Here is a 19,026-nt window from a genome sequence, read left to right as displayed (position 1 = left end):
TGCAGCGGGACAGCTAGGCCCATGCACCACAACTACTGAGCTCGCACGCCTCAACCCTGCGTGCTGCAGACTACAGAGCCCACGCGCTCTGGACCCCGTGTGCCACAACTAGAGAAGAGAAAACCTACACGCCACAACTAGAGAGAAGCCCCCGCGCCGCAATGAAAGATCCCGCATGCCTCAACGAAGATCCTGCGTGCCGCAGCTAAGACCCAGTGCAGCCAAGAATAAATAAATAAATCTTTTTTGAAAAAAGAAAAAAAAAGTGCCTGGACCCAACATTTTCTCACCAGGGTTGGGATTAACCTGTCTAAGCCCAGGGTCCTTCACCTCAGCCTCTACCACCAGCCCTTTTTGTCCCCTGGAGGGCAGAGATGGCACCTGAACCACAGTGATGCCAAGCACCCTGGGGCGGGGGGGTGGAGTAAAGGGTGCTGGAAAATCTGTCCTTTGTTTATTGTATTTATTTGTTTGTTTATTTATTCACGTGTCTATCTATCTATCTGGCTGTTGTGGGTCTTAGTTGCGGCATGCGGGATCTTTGTTGTGGCATGCGGGATCTTGTTTCCTGACCAGGGATCAAACCCCGGGCCCCCTGCATTGGGAGCCCGGAGTCTTAACCACTGGACCACCAGGGAAATCCCCTTTATCTGTTTCAAACATGTCAATTCCTGCTGCAAGGAACGTGGCAGGCGGGAAGCAGAACCTTTGAGAGCCTGATGCCTTTTGAAGAGGAAGAAAAGCAATGCTCTTCTGTCAGAATTACGTGTGGGAGGAGCAGGGTTGGTGGCCCTCTCATCTCCTGCATGTCCTGCTCTCTTGCAGCCCGCAGGCTCCACTGGGAGCTCTGTGACCACCCCTCCCCCGCTTGTACGGGGCACCCAGAACATTCCTTCCGGCAAGCCATCACTTCAGGTCAGTGTTCCCTCTGCATCATGCACCTGAGCAGCCCTGATCCAGTTTCTGCAAAAGGCCGCTCGTTCCTTCTGATTAGACTAGAATGAGGCCTTCTGGTGGGAGCCCAAAAAATAAAGCATGCTTGTGTTCCCATACCCAACCCAGGCCCCTGTTGACATCATAAACAAATCACACAGACTCTCGGAGGACCCCTCCCATGACCACCCCTAGAGAGACTGGAGAGAGGACCAAGGTCCTAGGCAGACTGGGCTCCCTTCAGCCTGACTCTCTGAGGGCAGCTGGGGGGCCCAGCAGGGCATTGTCCCAGCCCGGCTCACAGCCTCCTCTGCCCACGGGGTGAGATGGGCAGATCTCCCACTTCCAGCCATAGGACAGAGGTCAGGCCAGGGGCCACCTCCCCTCAAACAGGCCTGAGCCCCCAGCTCAGGCCAGCAGGCAGGTGGTACTGGTTCCAGTTAGCTGGACTCTTGCTGCGGTAGGGCCCGAGTCCTGAGTGAGCCTGAGTGAGCCCAGGTTGGCGTGGCTCTTGTCAGAGTCTGTTCCTGGTTCTTTTGTGTTTTGAATAAATAGGCATTTTAGCTTTTATTTTCTCTGCCACCACCTTTTTTTTTTGGACATTAAAATTTTTTTTTAATCTTTTTTTTTTAAACATCTTTATTGGAGTATAATTGCTTTACAATGCTGTGTTACTTGCTGCTGTATAACGAAGTGAATCAGCTATACGTATACGTATATCCCCATATCCCCTCCCTATTGCGTCTCCCTCCCACCCTCCCTATCGCACCCCTCTAGGTGGTCACAAAGCCCCAAGCTGATCTCCCTATGCTATGCGGCCGCTTCCCACTAGCTATCTGTTTTACATTTGGTAGTGCATATATGTCCGTGCCACTCTCTCACTTCGTCCCAGCTTGCCCTTTCTCCTCCCCCATCACCTTTTTTTGGGTAATGAGTATGTGCTTTTACAAAAACAGCAAACCTGTTTGTTTAAAAAGTCATGTAAGATCTGAGGGTTGGTGTTGTTGACAGACCTCTTCAACTCGGATGCCTGGCAGTGTCATCCCACCACCCCTGGTCCGTGGCGGGCAGCAGACGTCCTCGAAGTTAGGGCCACAGGCGAGCTCGCAGGTCGTCATGCCCCCACTCGTCAGGGGGGCCCAGGTGAGCAGAGCGAGGGCTTAAGGGAAGCCCCAGGCAGCCCTCCACCTCTCGAGAATGAGCCTTCCTAGTTCTCAGGTTGGGGGCTCTTTCCCTGTGGCGCCCTCTGTCGTCCCTCTCATTGCCTTGTCTCCCCCCACCACACCCTGACAGCAGATCCACAACATCAGACAACATTCCAGCACGGGGCCACCACCGCTCCTCCTGGCTCCCCGGGCATCTGTGCCCAGTGTGCAAATTCAGGGACAGAGGATCATCCAGCAGGGCCTCATCCGCGTCGCCAACGTCCCCAACACTAGTCTGCTCGTCAACATCCCACAGGTGAGGGTCATGTGTGTGCCCCACAGCTGCCCCTCTGATGGCCCACAGTCCTGGGACCCAGTCATGTCTCCAGGGTGGCTTGGCGTGACTTGCCTGCTTCCTTGGAGCCAGGTGAGGTCTTGGATAATCCAGCCCCACAGACAGTGAGTGGTACTGTAGCTCCTTGGAGCTAGTTGGGGCATGAAAGTCATGGGCAGTAGTCTTATGTTGCCAACTGCCATCTAGCAGAGGTGGATAGCTGCCGAGAGTGGGAGGGGTGGAGATCTGAGCTGAGATACGGGAAGGCTCAGGGTGGGGCACCAGAGCGCTCCGCACCCTCCCCCTCTACAGGCACAAACGTGTGGAGAATGTCTGCAAATGTCCTTTCAGCACCCGTGCATCTATTCTTAGCCGTGCATCCCTTCACCTCTGTACAGAGCCTCTGAAATGGGGAGGGTTTGTTGCCACCCAACAGAGCGGGGAAGATGGGACCAGGGGTGGGCAGGCCGAAGCATGAGACCAGGGGCAGGCAGGCCGAAGCATGATCCTCATTGACAGATAAAATTACTGGGTTTGCAAGGGCTTTTGTTGATGTGCAAGTTAGCTTCTCTTCCTCCTTTGGCATGGTGCATCCTTGCCCGCCTTTCTCAGATAAGATCATGGCCAGCAGGGCTCTGGACAGCGTCCCTGCCTCTTCTAAAGTCAGGTTCAAGTACAGTCTTGCCACCCAAATGGGGACGTCCTGGACAGGCAGTTTCATCCACACCATAACCTCGGATCAAATTACTACCGTGTACCATACCCTGTTCTCATGCCATGCGGACGGGAACCAGGCAGGCAGTGGTGGATCCTGTGGCTGTGCTCCCTGTGGGGCCAGGGGAGCCTGCAAAAGGGACAGGGAGGAACTGGCTGGTCAGAGGCTGGAGTGGACAGGCCAAGGTGCTGTGATGGCATCCTCTATGGTGGGGAGTTTTGCTCTGCTGTGGAGACCCCATGGGTGGGGTCTGGGCAACCGTCCTGGGCTCCCTGAGCCCCATGATGTGTTACATACAAGTTGTCAGGTGTGTGTATTTTTCTGGAGATGGTGTGCACAGCTTTCCTTCAATTTCCAGAATGGTCTTCAGTGCCACAAAGCTAAGGGCACTGGCATGGTCAGCTCCAAGTTTGGGGGGAGAGCATTTGATAATGTTGGGCGGCAAGTGGTCTGGAACAAGGAGATGGTGGAGGGTCAGCCACTGGGGTCCAGAAGATGATAAGTAATGCAGGAGCAGTGAGGATCAGGAAAGGTGAAGTGCAGGGGCACACAAAGATGCTCATGAGGGAAATGCCATTGATGCCACAGTGAGCCACCTTTGCAACCTTTTGAGGAAGGAGGCCACCCAGACCTGTGCTGGGAGGAGAACCAGGCCATAGTGACAGGACAGTTGCCATGCTGCCTGGGTGGGGGACGGTTGCCAAGGGGCTACCCACTGTCATGGTGATGGCTTCATGGGTGTCCTCAGGTGGCAAAGTGTAGCAAATTACAGATTTTAAAGTTAATTGGATATCAGCTAAACCTCAACAAGTGTATTTATAAGATTGGTCATTTCATAGAGCAGTTAGCTTAATGCCGCTTTTCCTGTTGCTTGTTGATGTGAAGCAGCTCTGAGTTACTTTTTACTTAAAATTTTTTTTTTTTATTTTTGGCTGCATTGGGTCTTCGTTGCTGCGCACGGGCTTTCTCTAGTTTCAGCGAGTGGGGGCTTCTCTCTTGTTGCGGAGCACGGGCTCTAGGTGTGCGGGCTTCAGTAGTTGTGGCTCATGGGCTTAGTTGCTCCGCAGCATGTGGGATCTTCCCGGACCAGGGCTCGAAGCCGTGTCCCTTGCATTGGCAGGCGGATTCTTAACCACTGCGCCACCAGGGAAGTCCTGAGTTACTTTTATAAGGATTTGTCAGTATAGCTAATGGTGCTGACCTGGAGCTACTTTTATAAGGACTTAGTGTAGCTAATGGTGCCGACCTGGGCTGTGGGTGCCGTGGTTGGGCTCTCCTCAGGGTGGGCGCCTCAAGCACCCTGACCAGGTCATTGTCTCCCAAAAGCCCTCCCCAGCATCGCTGAAAGGAACGACAGCCACTTCTGCTCAGGCCAACTCCACCCCCACCAGTGTGACCTCCGTGGTCACCTCTGCTGATTCTCCAGCCAGTCGACAGGCAGCTGCCAAGCTTGCACTGCGCAAACAGCTGGAGAAGACGCTGCTTGAAATCCCCCCACCCAAGCCCCCCGCCCCTGAGATGAACTTCTTACCCAGCGCTGCCAACAACGAATTCATCTACCTGGTCGGCCTGGAGGAGGTGGTGCAGAACCTGCTGGAGACGCAAGGTGAGGAGGCCCTGGGCCTGGGGCCGTTTTTGTCTCTTGCTGCTGAAGTTTCCATCATGCAATTGGTTTTCCATGCATAGCACGTGTTGGCATGTCTGCTGTGTACCCACAGCTGTGGGGCACATTGTGGATGACATCTTGTCATTAGTTATTTGCTTGCTGTGAGGTTTAGATAATTTCTTTCTTTTTTTTTTTAATTTTTATTGGAGTATAGTTGATTTACAATGTTGTGTTCGTTTCAGGAGTATAGCAAAGTGAATCAGTTATACATATGCATATATCCACTCTTTTTTAGATTCTATTCCCATATAGGTCATTACAGAATATTGAGTAGAGTTCTCTGTGCTATACAGTAGGTCCTTGTCAGTTATCTGTTTTATGTATAGTAGTGTTTACATGTCAGTCCCAATCTCCTGATTTCTCCCTCCCGCCCTAGATAATTCCTTAAACGTACGATAGGTGCCTTCTTTCTGATGGGGCCACTTCTGAGAGTTGGGCAAAGGTGGAACTTTGCAGAGCCTTGAGTGCTCTTAGTCCCCAAAGTGGGAGAGGGACACCTATGCCCGGGCCAGGCTCATTGTATTACCCTCCTTGGAAGTAGTTTGGAAAGCACACCTGCATGTTAGGAGGTTTTAGGAATAAAAGAGTATATATAAGGTAGTGAGCAAAAACGATACTGAAAGGTGGGAGGTCAGATTGGCCCTTTGGGAGCCTCTGCTGGAGCCTCTGCTGAAAGGTGGGAGGTCAGGTTGGCCCTTTGGGAGCCTCCAGCAGATGCTGAACTGAGGACTTTCTGCCCTTAGATTGAGTTCGTGGTGGCATTTATTAGGCAGCCAGCCTGAATCCCCGCCCCACGTGATCTCGTCAGATGCTCAGAGCTGAGGAGGAGGCAGAGCTGTAACCTTTTCAGGGCAGAGGATGGCCAGGTGGACTCCACCTGAGCGACTGTGGGGCACCAGAGCCAGGCCCAGTGGGGAGAGATGTGGGCTCTGACACAGCCTGGATGTGTCTGGATCCCTTCAGTGACTCCTTTATGATGAGATTAAGTTGGCAAAAAAGCTGCTATAAGGCCAGTGCAGTGCGGCAGGCAGGAGGCCTGAGTCAGGAGGCGATGCCTGCCCGTCGTACGCTTGCCTGTGCTGGGCACCCGCTCTCCCAGACCAATCTGTCTCCGCGTGTTCTCATCAGGGGTCAGTCACCCTCTCCTGTTGTCAAAAAACAGGACCTAACTGTGGGAGGAGGCTCTGAGTCCTGCTTGAGGTGTCTCTTGACATTTCGCAGAGCCACAGGTGGACACTGAGTGCAGCCCTGCGCTGGCGTGTCTGTTCTGGCGCTGGTCATGCAGGCCGCAGCTGCCTGGGAAGCAGGTACCCCATCCTCTGGGGTTAGATGTGTGGAAGCAGAAGTGCTTTTGTTACCAGAGCATGTTAGCTGTAGGCTGGGGGCTGGAACTGGGGGCCCAGTGTAGACCTCTGAGCCTTGGGCAGCTTGGGCAGGCAACATCCCATCTGCTCCGTGGAGTGACAGGTACCCCCGCTAGAGTCAGATCCTGCACAGCCCCTCAGCAGTTAGGGGCAGCTCGGCCAGGCCCAAGGCGGGATGGGGAGGCTAAGGGTCTCTTGGCATCATGGTCCATAATGCCAAGAGGCAATTAAACTCAGGAGTGCTGGACACAGAAAAGATAGGAACAGAGTGCAAAAGGTACCCCTTACTGCACATTGGATGGCAAACATATATACATTGAAGAAAGTATCGACCCCACACCTCAGCAGGTGCTTTTTGTGGCTTCCCCAGTCACCCCTCCTGTAGCTGATCAAGGAGCCACCGAGTTCCCATTTCCCAGGGCAGCCGGGTATGTGTCCTGGCCCTGCCACTGACCAGCCATGCACAGGTCACTTCAGCTCCTTGGCCTCAGTTTCTTCCTCAGGACAGTGGGGTGGGGGGTGCCCCTCAGAAGTTTGTTGTGAGAATTAGACACACTGATACCCACAAGGCACCAGGCACAGTGCCTGTCGGCATAAGCACTCGCCTAGATGACTAGTCCTCTGCTAACTCACCCACTAGCAAGGGTGCCGGTCACCACAAGGTGGGGCCTTGAGTGGTCACCATCTCCTCTCCACTGGTGACGCAGTACGGGAGGGTTGGAAATGTCTGCACTGTGGGTAGGAAAGATGACTGGGAGATGCCAAGCTGACAGCACTGATGTCTTTGAGAGTTGGTATCAAGAGTGCCTAACTCACAGTGTTTTCTAAAGTGCTTCAACTTTGCTTCTGCCAGCAAAGCCTCCCGAGGCTGGCCCAGTGCCCGCACACAGTTGGCACCCAATATGTGTTTGCCTAACGAACACTGACTGAGGCTTTGGTGTCCTGATGCCAGTTGGGCCACATGGCCCAGGGTGCTGCCCCTGCTCTGCCCTCATCCATATCCCACCTGGGGGTGGTCCGGGCTCCTACTGTGGTGTTCCTGTTCCTCTGACGTGCGGCACACCCATCTCTCCCTGCAGCGGGCAGGATGTCAGCCGCCGTTGTGCTGTCCCGGGAGCCCTACATGTGTGCACAGTGCAAGACGGACTTCACGTGCCGCTGGCGGGAGGAGAAGGGCGGCGCCATCATGTGCGAGAACTGCATGGCGTCCAACCAGAAGAAGGCACTCAAGGTGGAGCATACGAGCCGCCTGAAGGCTGCCTTTGTGAAGGCGCTACAGCAGGAGCAGGAGATCGAGCAGCGCCTCCTACAGCAGGGCGCCGCCCCCGCGCAGGCCAAGGCCGAGCCTGCTGCCGCCCCACACCCTGCACTGAAGCAGGTGAGAGTCCTGGTATGGGAGCCAGAGCTGTGGCCTGGGAGCATGGGCTGGGTGGCCTCGCCTTCCAGGAGAGGGGCCTCGTTCCCTTGGCAGGGAGTTGTCGCTAGCAGGCAGGATGTTCAGACATTCTCTCCCACACTCGGCGATCATCTGCCTGGTTGTTAACTTGTGCATCTAAATTGCATTTAATGGTGGTGTTTGGTGGTGAAAATACTAATTTGCAGTTTCTTTAGATTTTGTAGCTTTCACTCGCAGTGTGCCGGCTGACAAGCACTTCTTGTTTAAAAGGACTTTTCTGAAAGCCACATTGAGATACAAAAGGGGCGTTTGGAAGAAATGTTCTAGCTAAATTAAGGAGAGAAGCAAGTTTGAAATCAAGTTTTTTTGGCTGCTTTTTTTTTTTTTTTTTTATAATGCTTTGCTTTCCCACCCCCTATAGACCCAAAGCTCCCTGTTGGCAATTTTTTGTGTCCTTGGAAGTCATTTGTAATTCACTAATAAACACATCTTCTCAAGATCCCTACGTAGTGGGTGGCTGCGCTGCCCTCAGGAAATGCCTATCCTGTGGGGACTGGGCCTCAAGTGGCCATAGCTGCTGCCCTTTGGTCACTCTAGGTCACCCTTGGCCAGACTCTGGACAGTGCTGACCTCGATTTCAACCCCCGTTTGTGTAGGTCATAAAACCCCGGCGTAAGTTGGCGTTCCGCTCGGGAGAGGCCCGCGACTGGAGTAACGGGGCTGTGCTACAGGTCAGAACTGCGGTGCCGGGAGCCCCCTGCACCGAACCACCAACCAGCCCTCACATCCCAGACCGTGACCACGTCAGTCGCCGACTGTCACACTGCCTGTGTCTGTCTGTGTGTGTCTCTCTCTCTTTCCCTTCCTCCTACCCTCCCGCCTTGGTGTAACTTACCTAGTCTCCTGATTTTGGACTTCAGGGATCCCGTGTGGGTGGGAAGAGGTCAGCCAGAGCAAGGAGCGGCTGCGCTGAGCATCTTGCCCTCTGCTGTCCCCTTCCCCACACGAGCTGTTGCACCCTCTCTCCACTGTAGGCCTCCAGCCAGCTGTCCCGGGGCTCGGCCACAACGCCCCGAGGCATCCTGCACACGTTCAGCCAGTCACCCAAACTGCAGAATGCAGCCTCGGCCACAGCCCTCGTTAGCAGGACCGGCAGACATTCCGAGAGAGCCGTGAGCGCTGGCAAGGGCAATGCCACCTCCAACTGGAAGAAGGCGCCCCTGAGTACAGGTGGGCAGACCCTATGGGGCTCGGAGTAGGAACCTCGCTGGGGTTGGGTCCATCCCTTCCTTATTTTTAACCAAGACGTGCACACGCACAGGTAATGGCACAAAAGGGCCCTGAACCTGCAGACCTGCTGCCTCAGACTCTTCAGCTTCATCTCTTCTGTTCACTAAATAGGATGCCCTGAACAAGTGGCAGCCCTGGATAAATACTAATCACCCTCGCTGTCTCCACCCTCTATACCCAGACTCTCAGCTCTTGACCCAAAATGGGGGACAGAACCCGTTCAGGCAGTGCCCCCCACCCCCGTGCCGTCAGTGGACCCTGTGAGCATAGATGCTCATTTTGCCAACTCACCCCCTCTCCCTTCCTACCATAGAGAATGTCTGATTCTGCTGTTACAGTGTATTGATACCTTTTGCGGCGCACTGAGTTCATTTCTTGCTCACCCAGTGTCCTTCATTCCCTGCTCTCTGGGCACCCTCTTCCCACCCCCTCTGGCTTAGACAGGTCAGATGGTACAAAGTGCAAAACAGAATGAGAAAGCAGGCAGGAGGAGGGGGACCCTTGGGCGGGGGCTGAGATTTCAACTGAGGTAGGCAACAAAGGCCTCTGAGGAGATGGCATTTGAGGAACAACCAGGGGAGGTGGAGACCCTCAGGTGGTCATCCCCCAGTCTGCCACAGCCCCACCTTCCCTGGGTTGTCCTTGGGTCATCCCCCATACCATTTGTCCTGTTTTTTATTATTTATGTGCTGGCCTTAGGATGAAAGTTAAATATGTCTTGTGTCCGTCAGTAATTGGACAGTGAAATGTAGGCACAAAGAGCTGAGAGGAGGAGTTGGGTGAGAGGTCTAATTGGACCAAGTGTCCCATCTCCCTCCTCACTCCCACCCCGGGGTTGCTCTAGGAAGAAGAGGCACCATCATGAGATCCATCTCACTAGTCAGAACTGGGAAGTCTGGGTTGTTGGTGGAAACAAAACACAGAAGCCGGCTGTGCACACAGCTGACCATGAGTTATAAATATGCCCAAATGTCAGAGCCTTCTAGAGGAGAGTGAGCTCGGGGGAGTTCATCCAACTGCAGAAGAATCTGGCCCTCCTGGAGAGCAGAGAGCATTTGTAAACAAACCAGAGATACTTTTGTTCAGCATGTTTAAGATTACAGCTAAGAACTCATAGACTGGTCAGAAGTTCTTTTTCTGGGAAATTTGAAAGTACATGAGATAAGTGGGAAAAGTCAAATATGAGAGTATGCGTGTATGCACAGTGATAGTACCATGTGAAAACTTCGTATTAAGGGTAACGTTTGAAAGAATATGAAGGAATAAATAGTTGCTGTGTTCAACGATTTGTGGGATTAGATATGAAAGTGTCATGGCTTAAGAGGAGCATTTCTCAGAGGAGTTCTGCTTGCACTCCTGGTTGCCCTGGGTTTCTGGATGGTGGCTTTCTGGGCGGGACCTAGCAGCAGGTTTCTGGAGTGCTGGCCTTGGATGCACAGGGAGGGTTCTGTGGTGCATTTGACTTTGGAACATTTATTCCACAAAATATATTAACCCACCAAAAATACTTCTGAGTAACACAGCGACTCTGGTCCCTGCTGCAGCTGAGACTCCAGGGCAGTCCTTTCCCGCAGGCCAGCCCAAAACCTAAGTGTGCTGGTTGGAGGCTGGTGGGGCGGTGGGGGGCAGGGTGGGTGTGGGTGTGTGATACTTGGGGAATTCCCTGGCGGTCCAAAGGTTAGGACTCGGCGCTTTCACTGCTGGGGCCTGGGTTCAGTTCCTGGTCGGGGAACTAAGATCCTGCAAACCATGCAGCACACCCCCCCACCCCCACCCCCCAAAAAAAGTGGTACTTGTTCATCGTGGAAATTTGGAGAAAACAAAAAGAGAAGATAATGGCAGTGGTCATTGTCAACCCCAGGAGAACAAATGCTGCACTTCAGAATTCTCCTCCCCAACCCCCCTCCACCTCTTCACTCACATGTCACACGTGTGTAAATGCCAGCACATATATAATAAAAAACAGGAAGTGCCTTACAGAGGGATCATGCTGTATTTAGCATTCTGTGTCCCTCTTAATGTTTTAATGAGAGAATGTTACCATGTCATTAAAACCTGAGGACAGGATCAGTTGTAATGGCTGCGTAGTGTTGCCTCATACTGGATTGCCCGGTTGCACAGTTCAGTCGTCTGCAGTGTTTCAGTGTTCTGTATAGCACTGCAGTAAACAGCTCAGTTTTCATAGTTCTGGTAGATGACAGAATCTCTGATTATTGCCCCACGTGTAAGGTTACCATGGCAGAGGCTGGGAACATTGTAAAAGCGATTGAGTTATTAAATTCTCTTCAGCTTCAAGGCTGGTATTTGAACCACCTTTGCTCAGTGGGCCCAGCTGAGGCTGGGGTCCTCCCAGGTGCCTCCCCCTGACTGGGGCTGTTGTGGCCTGTTGCTCTGTTCTGTTGCAGGCGGGGCCCTTGCATTTGTCAGCCCGAGCTTGGCGGTGCACAAGACCTCCTCAGCTGTGGACCGCCAGCGGGAGTACCTCCTGGACATGATCCCACCACGCTCCATCCCCCAGTCGGCCACGTGGAAATAGTGTGAGCCGGGCCCAGTGGAGAACAGGCTCCCTCCTCCCTCCCACCTGGCCCCACCACCTTCCACCCGGGAAGACACCCTGCTCCCCGAGAGGGCGAGTAAGCGCCGGCCGCGCTGCGGAAGTGAGAGTTCCGATCTTGGCTGCAAAGTCTCATCGACGTGGGGGGACCACTTCACAGGTGGACCAGGATTATTACTGGGGACCTTTCCCATGGGCTTTCTTCCTTTCTTTGCCTTTAGTTTGCCCAACACCAGCAGAAAAGTGGACCTTGGGGGCTGGTTCTGCTCCTCGCCCTCTCCTTCGGCCCCCCGAAGGGCACATGGACGGCTCACCCTAGACACTGTGACATGCTCGGGCAGTGGCGCCCGGGGCTTCTGAAGTTGAGCGGAGCATTCTGTTTTGTTTTTGCTTTTCCCTCTGTCTTAGCCTCCTAATCTTTGACTGCCTTCCTTCATGGCAATCTCTAGGTTGACAGATTTTTTTTAATCACCTCACGATGATGGAGTTTAATGTAAACCGTGCAGACCCAGGGTTCCCTGCCAAGCACGGCCCCCATGCCCTGGAGGGTGGGCCTCTGACCACCCAGCCCTTGCTCCAGCAGAAGGCCTCTGCTGCTGCTCGTCCCGGAGACCCCCGACCTTCCACACTTAAGCAGAAGAACAAACTGCAACCCAGACCCAGCCAGAGAGCCCGGGATCCTGGAAGCTGAGAACCGTCAACAGAGTAGGGAGGAGAGAATCAGCAGCAACATCCAGAGCCTGAGCGGGAAGTTGGGAGGGGCTGGCTGTTGTGGTTTTTGTTGTGGTGGTTTATTTTATTAAATTCTTTCCTTTTCTTTTCCTACTTACTTTGATGGACAACATCCGAAGCCCTGGCCTGTGCTTCTGTCAGGTGTGTCTGGGTGGGGAGGCGCCCCTGCACCCCCCCAGACTTCAGGGTTTATGTTTGGGTCTAGTTTAGAACCTTCCCTTAAAGCAGGGCCATGCTGCCAGGGTTTGCCTTCAGACTTTTTTTTTTTTTTTTTTTTTTTTTAAACCCCCCTAGAGTCTACAGAAATGTCTTACAAAGGATCAGGTCTGCTTTTAGTTGTGTTGTGTTTTGGTTTCTCCCACTCCTTAAAAATCGGTCCATGAGGAAAGGCAGAAGCTGTTGTGTGTGTGCTGCACATGGGCCAGCTCTGTGCAGGTGTGAGGGTGTCACGCGTACGCGCACACGCGTGTGTAGATGGGGTATGCTGCTCCTCACTTCAGCCCCAGCCCTGGTTTTCCTATCCATGCAGTTAGGGACTTAATTTAAAATCCTTATTTTATAGGGCCACCTTCTTCGAATACACTGCTGCAACATTCTAATAAAGGCTCATTTAACCGCCGCCGCCCCCTCCCATGTTGTGTGACTATCAGTGTTTAGAGGACATTTTTGACATGCCGTAGAACTAGTTTTCCAAAGCGTTCTAATTTTTTGTTGTGTAAAACCCTAAATTTCTCATTGATTTTTGTTTTGAGTACATAATGTAGATGGGCTGAAGGAGGAGGGGAGGGCAGGAGAAGGGTGGCTTTCATTCCAAGATCCAGGGATTTGGGGGAAAGGGGAAATTGACCTTCAGGAGGGGTGGGGGAGCGGGGAAGGGTGTGTTTTTACACCAAAAAATCAAGAGTATGCAAGCATTTCTATTCCTCTCATTTTTCTGTGTGCCTGGCAAATAAATACCTGTCTTATACTACTCTGAGCTGTTAGCTCTCTCTTTTCAATGACATGGGCCAAATTTTCCAAATCCTCCCAGAAGGAGTGCCCGTTGGTCTCCCCTGCAAACTGACCTCAGTCCTATGCAGCAACTCAGGCGTCTGGGCCAAGGTCACCTCTGCACTGGGGATGCACCACGGTTGTTGCACCCCCGTGGGGGTTGACTGGGTTTGTGACTCCAGGGCTCAAACTGAGCCACTTGCATTGGCCCCGAACCCCGTCCCCATCAGAACCTCACTCTCCACTATGCTCAGGAACCACCTCTCCTCACCTCACCTGGCCAGACTTCTCCAGGCTGTTGAATAGGCCTTGTGAGTTCAGTACAAACTGACCGCCACAGGCGGAGGACGGGATGGCCGGGCCCTGACCCTGTCTCTGCCTCCTGCAGCTCAGCATTGCAGGAACATTCCCATAGTAGGACATACTGTGACATAAATGTAGCTTTTTAAAAGGGGGTCAAGAAGGTGAGATGCCTTAATCTTTATTCATTTCTACTGTCTCAGAACTTCTATCTCCCCCCTTTTTTCCTTTAATTTCCCCTTTGCAGTGTAACTTCTATAAGCCTCAAGTGCATGGTTCTGTGATGAAATTTATAATGTTGCAAGAAAAGGCATTAAATACCTCTCTGAATACGGGAAGGATAGTAACATTAAGGGTATTCTCCCAGCCCCAAAGCCCACCCCTCAAAATTGGCTACAGTTCTGGGAGTTTGTAGGCTCCCAGTTTGTAGGTTTGTAGGAGGATCTGGTTCCCAGGAGAACCAGAGAATGTGGGAGCCCCCGGTCCCAAATGACAATTGTAACTGCCCGGGAATCTGTGACAGGAACCCCCGATGGCAACTGGAAACTATTCAAAACGTCAGCTGTTCTGTGGACTCGGGTGTGGGGTTCACCAAGCTCACTTCCCCATCTGAAGTGGCTGCCTGTGTGGGCCCGAGTGCACGTGGATGCTCGCACAGATAACTGTGCGTCCACTTGGAGCTGCCCACGGCTCTGGCCATCCTGACCATGTCATGGGGACTCCAGTCCTCAGTGTCCCATGTGTACTGTTGGGACCCACACCTTTGACAAGGTCAAGAGTGGCCTTTCCCATGGGGGCGGGGGGCGGGGCGCGGCTCTGGTCCTGTCTGTACTATAAGATCTTCAGGAAGCAAAAGCTCACTCCAGTGCAGAGGGAATGAAAGAGGCGACAGTACACCCCTGCTGCATCCTGTGGCTCCTGTGTCCCACAAGTCACTCTCCTGTGGGCGGAGAGACACGGGGAGGAGTTTTCTATATAAACAATACATTATCATCACAGGGGTGTAAATAATGGGAAAGACAGTCCTTGCTGCTCTGCCGTAGGGTTTTTCTTTGATGCCTAGTTATGCTGCACATGGCGTTTGCCTAAAGAACTTGGACTGAGCTTTTTTTTTTTTTTTAAAGGACAGCTAAAGTTTTATAATCCTTAACAAAGAAAGTATAATAGTCACACTAGTGTAGGGTATTTGGGAGGTGGTTTGTTTTGGTTGGGGGGAGGAGATTGTCACTTGTATTTATTGTGACTCTAAGTCTTTGATAATAAATGTTTAAAAAAAAATCTCCCACCAAACCGGAACAGAAGTTCCAGTAAACAAAGACGCTGGAATCAATGGCTATACATTGTGTCATGAGGAAGTTTTAGAATCTGAAGGACAATAAAGAAATGGATGATGTGTTGGCTGTATTTTTTTTTTTCGTCCCCTCAGCCCTGGTATCCCACGTTTTTGTCGCGGCTTTGGGGCAGCTTGGAAACTTGGGAAGGGACAGCAGGGTGACCCTTTGTTAACGGGGAAGCAAAGGAGAGGACACCTGCTTCTTGGGCTTCTTTCAGGCCTCACTTGTCATGGGTATTTAGTTTTCTCCCAACTGGGTTCCGCAGCCTTGCTTCTGGGCCTCCATTTCCACCAGAACCTGGGGCTTTGTGGCCCGTTTACCCACAGCGCTGGGGGAGTGCAGTGAGAATGCAGTGGGTTTTGCCCATTGGCCTGGCTCCTAGTTATCACCAGCCTCCATCCCAGAGTGGTGGGCTTTTCTGGATTGGCATGGCATTGGGTGTCTGCTGCAGGACATGATGTTGCAGGTGTAGATTCTAAGCACAGAGGGTGGGAGCCACCCGGCTGCCTCCGAAATGAACAATTTCTGGTGAATATTTGTTTTCAGATGTTGACACAATGTTTCAAAATTTTATTCACAAAAATGAGACTTGTAAGCACTTTGTTGAATTCCAATGTGCAGTAAACATCACCCTGTTTTCCTAGGTGCTTTTATTTATTTATGTATTTTGCTGTTTCTTGTTATTGGGGCATCTCTGCCTCCAGCCTCCCCAGTGGCCATGACTAGCCTGGGCAAGGCATAGAACTGGTACAAGACATGACTGAAATTAAACCCAACCCTGTCCTGCTCCACCCGTGACACATACTGACTGGTGCCCCACACCCCGACACTGGCTGAGAGAAGCCCACTTCCGGGGTTCCACAGCCAGCCTTCAAGTGAGTCTTTGCTGGATTAGGCACAAGCTACTCCGTGGACGGAGGGCAAGTCTCATGCATCTTCTCCACCTAACAAATGGGACACCAGCCCTGGTCCCTGAGACCTTGTCCCCTCTGAACTGAGTTGTGGGTGTGGCCGTGAGGCAGGAGGACCCCAGGCCTATTGCTTACACAGATCAACCAGTGGACAGAAAAAGGCATGTGCCATGCCCCAGGCATTGGGATCACACCTTGAGACAAGGGTGAGGAGGGAAAGAATGGGGTAGCATGGGAGGTGACCTTTTTAGGCCAAGTCTTGCATGAAGGGAGGGGAAAAGTGGTGCAGGGAGTGGGAGCAGCCTGTGCAAAGCCTCGGAGGTGAGACCAAGCAAGGCAGGTTGAGGACAAAGGAGAGTAGTGTGGCTGGACTTTGGGGGCAAGGGGAAAAGGATGTGGGTTTTATTCTGAGTGAGCAAGTCATTTCCCCTTTCTTAGCCTGTTTCTTCCTCTGCAAAATGAGGGGGTTGGGGCCACAGCCTATTTGGAGTGAGGGGAGAGGTGGCACATAATCCCCAGGGCACCTGAGAGCCATGGAGGGTGAGGGAGCAGGGGTGGGGTATGGTCAGACCCATAAATGACCACCCTCCTCAGGTACTGTGGGGCTCGGGTGGAGGCAGGTAGGATAAGGGCCTAGGGAGGTGTTTCCCATACACCCCAAATGACAACAGCCACTGTCACCAAACCTAGTAACCTCATCACAGGCAAAATAACCCCCAGTCTCCCCCAGACCCTGTGGGGTCTCTCTCCAGATACCAGACACACACCTTTTACCTCTCCACCTCCTTTCCCCCTCCATTCCAGCTACAGGAGTTCCTAGCATTACTCAAACACACCAGCTCCATCTTGTCTTGGGAACACTTGGAACACTGCTTTTGCTGTTTCCAGTGTTTGATTCCTTCCCGGCTCAGCTCAAATGTCGTTCCCTTCAGTCCCTCCTTGCTCACCCCCACCTGGCATTTAGCAACAACTTACAATTATTTTATTTTCACTCCATTCTTTTATTTTACTTTTCACTTGCTCCCTTCACTGACAGCAGGGATGAATCCAAGCCATTTGGCTGAGTCCCAGAGCCTGGCACACACAGCAGGCGCTCAAAAAAATGCACGAATGACAGAGTACAGAATGAACCCGTCAGACAAATGCCCCACCCTAGACTCTCCCCCGAGGCTCTCACCCTCACCAAGGAAGGGACCCTCACTAGGGAGAGCTTCCACCACCTTCCCACCCCACTTCAGACATATCTGGGTGCAAATCCTGGCTGTTCTTGGGCAAGTGATACCGGTGTGGGCATCAATTTCCTCTTTTGCAAATGCTGTTTCTGTAGGGACAGGCGCACCCCGCCCCTTGCTGTTCCATCCTTAAACACCAGAAGGGTGCTGGGGTTCTTGCTCCCTAGTCCAGCACCTCCATTCCCAGGACCATTACGACGCCGGGGACGACTCCAAAGCCCCTTCGAGTCTGCCCAAGATGGGGAGCCCGAAAGGTCTGGGTTCGAGTCTTTCCAACTCCCTTTTCAGACCTGTAGCAAGAACCTCCACAAGCCTTTCTCTAAAATGGGACGCCCGCGCCTGCCTTCTCCGGGGGAGCGATCCCCTCCCCCCAGCTCCGTAAAAGGGGGCCGTCGCTAGAGCCAGGTGCGAGAAAGAGCGAGTTTATTGCAAGTTCCAAGGGGGGCAGCGCCTGGAGCGCGCCGTCCCTCACCGGCATGCGCGGCTGGCTGTGGACAGAGGCCCTCCGCGCGCGTCCGCTCGCCAGCAGCTTCTCCAAGCAGCCACTGCCCGCCGCGTAGCGGTCGCTCATTCCGCACGGGGGCAACGTTTCCCTCTCCTCTCGTCCAGCCCCTTCCCGGGGCCTTCTCTCGGGGAACCGAGGAAGCGCACGCGCCCTTCTGCTCTTGGGATCGTGGCGGACGCGCTGAATTCCAAACGGGGACGACTGCCGCCTCCGGCGTCGAAGTGGGAAAGGGGAAAGGGCGCGTGCGCAAGGGCGCGCGGCGGCTTCGCGGAACTCCGGAAGCGCGCTTCTTGCGCGTGCGCTGCGCTTGCGCAGTGCTCGGGGCGGCGGGAATGGTGGGAACCCCGGCTTCTAGCCGGAGTCCCCCGAACGCAGCCAGCAGTTGCGCGCTACTTGGCTCGCGGAGGGCCTGGCCGACGGGCTGAACTGCAGTAGGTCGGCTATTAGGGCCTTGCAGCGCTCAGACAGCTCGAGGCCATCGGGGTAGAGAACGCCGCGCTTCTGACGCCGGGGCAGGCCGGCGATGTCGGAGTCGTCGAAGGGCATGCACCCGGTGACCATGACGTAGAGCACGACACCCAGACTCCATACGTCGTACTTCTTGGGGTCGTAGGGGATGCCGAGGAGTACCTCGGGCGACGCGTAGGCGGCCGAGCCGCAGTAGGTGGTGCTCAGGTCGGGGTAGCCATGCGCCTGACGGCCGAAGCCGAAGTCGGTGAGCTTGACGCGGCGTTCATCAGGGCTCAGCAGCACGTTTTCGCACTTCAGGTCGCGGTGCACCAGGTGGTGGTCGTGCAGGTAGCGCACAGCACCGGCGATCTGCGCGAAGAGGTCGCGCGCCTGCCCCCCGGGGATGTGCCCGTTTCGCTGCACGGCCTGCAGTAGGTCGGTGGCGGCCGCCTCCATCACAATGTACAGCTTCCCGTTGCACACCTCGATGAACTCGAAGACGTGCACGATGTGCGGGTGCCGCACGCCCCGAAGGATGGACAACTCGCGTGGCAGGAACTTGTTAACGAAGTCTGGCGGCGCGCGCCGCCGGTCCACCACCTTGATGGCCACCGTGCCCTTGTATTTCTTGGACGTGGCCACCTTCACCTTGGAGTAACTGCCCTCGCCTATCGTGCGGCCCAGCTTATAGCCGAGTTCGCTCAGAAGTTTGTCGCCCGACATGGTGGCGCCTGGGGCTCGTGGGGAGCAGGAGGCGGCTGCTGTCGGTGGGCGGCCGGACTCCGATCTCGGGCCTAACCCATGGCGCTTGGCACCTGCACACCCGCACCCCCATGTGCCCACTCCCGGGCCCCCACCGCCGCGGTGCCCTTTATTGCCTAGGTAACAATTTCTGCCTTGTGAAGTGACCGCGAGCGTCACCCCGCCTCGGGGTGGGGGGTGGGGGCCCAGGCCCCGCCCCGTGGTGCCCCCCAAGGCCCTAGGGCTTTGTGACTCATAATAACTCTGAATGGTCCAGTTCCCGATGAGAGGACACTAGCAAGGCGTCCCGACCACCACCAGGAGTGGAATCCGTGCCTGGGATTGGGGCGGCTCCTCATGAGTCCGAATCTGAGTAGCAGCCGTCCCCCAACTTCGTGTACTCAGCCCTGACCCTGTGGAGCCCTGGGCTGCCC

The 19,026-nt window shown here is 54.0% G+C and overlaps 2 protein-coding genes across 9 annotated transcripts in view; one reads left to right on the top strand and one right to left on the bottom strand.

The window, feature by feature from the left end:
- GATAD2A (GATA zinc finger domain containing 2A) overlaps window positions 1–12,226 on the top strand; it is a 99,090-nt gene extending 86,864 nt beyond the window's left edge. For 3 of the 8 annotated variants that reach the window (XM_059918020.1, XM_059918019.1, XM_059918021.1), the window contains 8 exons: window positions 826–915; window positions 1,945–2,076; window positions 2,227–2,394; window positions 4,454–4,733; window positions 7,237–7,535; window positions 8,210–8,392; window positions 8,588–8,783; window positions 11,249–12,226. In XM_059918020.1, the coding sequence (XP_059774003.1) occupies window positions 826–915; window positions 1,945–2,076; window positions 2,227–2,394; window positions 4,454–4,733; window positions 7,237–7,535; window positions 8,210–8,392; window positions 8,588–8,783; window positions 11,249–11,379 (1,479 nt within the window). In that variant the 3' untranslated portion in view covers window positions 11,380–12,226. The remainder of the gene's footprint in view (window positions 1–825; window positions 916–1,944; window positions 2,077–2,226; window positions 2,395–4,453; window positions 4,734–7,236; window positions 7,536–8,209; window positions 8,393–8,587; window positions 8,784–11,248) is intronic. The other 5 variants (XM_059918022.1, XM_059918024.1, XM_059918027.1 and 2 more) reach the window with 3 other exon arrangements.
- A 5,509-nt stretch (window positions 12,227–17,735) lies between these two features.
- Window positions 17,736–18,700, bottom strand: TSSK6 (testis specific serine kinase 6). Its single transcript, XM_059918016.1, has one exon. The coding sequence runs from the start codon at window positions 18,572–18,574 to the stop codon at window positions 17,753–17,755; it is 822 nt and encodes a 273-aa protein (XP_059773999.1). The 5' UTR covers window positions 18,575–18,700; the 3' UTR covers window positions 17,736–17,752.
- Between the last annotated feature and the right edge of the window lie 326 nt (window positions 18,701–19,026).

This window comes from Balaenoptera ricei, chromosome 3 (assembly GCF_028023285.1).
Source record: "Balaenoptera ricei isolate mBalRic1 chromosome 3, mBalRic1.hap2, whole genome shotgun sequence".
NCBI classification, from domain to species: domain Eukaryota; kingdom Metazoa; phylum Chordata; class Mammalia; order Artiodactyla; family Balaenopteridae; genus Balaenoptera; species Balaenoptera ricei.
Note: the sequence above shows the minus strand (reverse complement) of the source record. Positions and strands in the feature narration are given on the sequence as shown.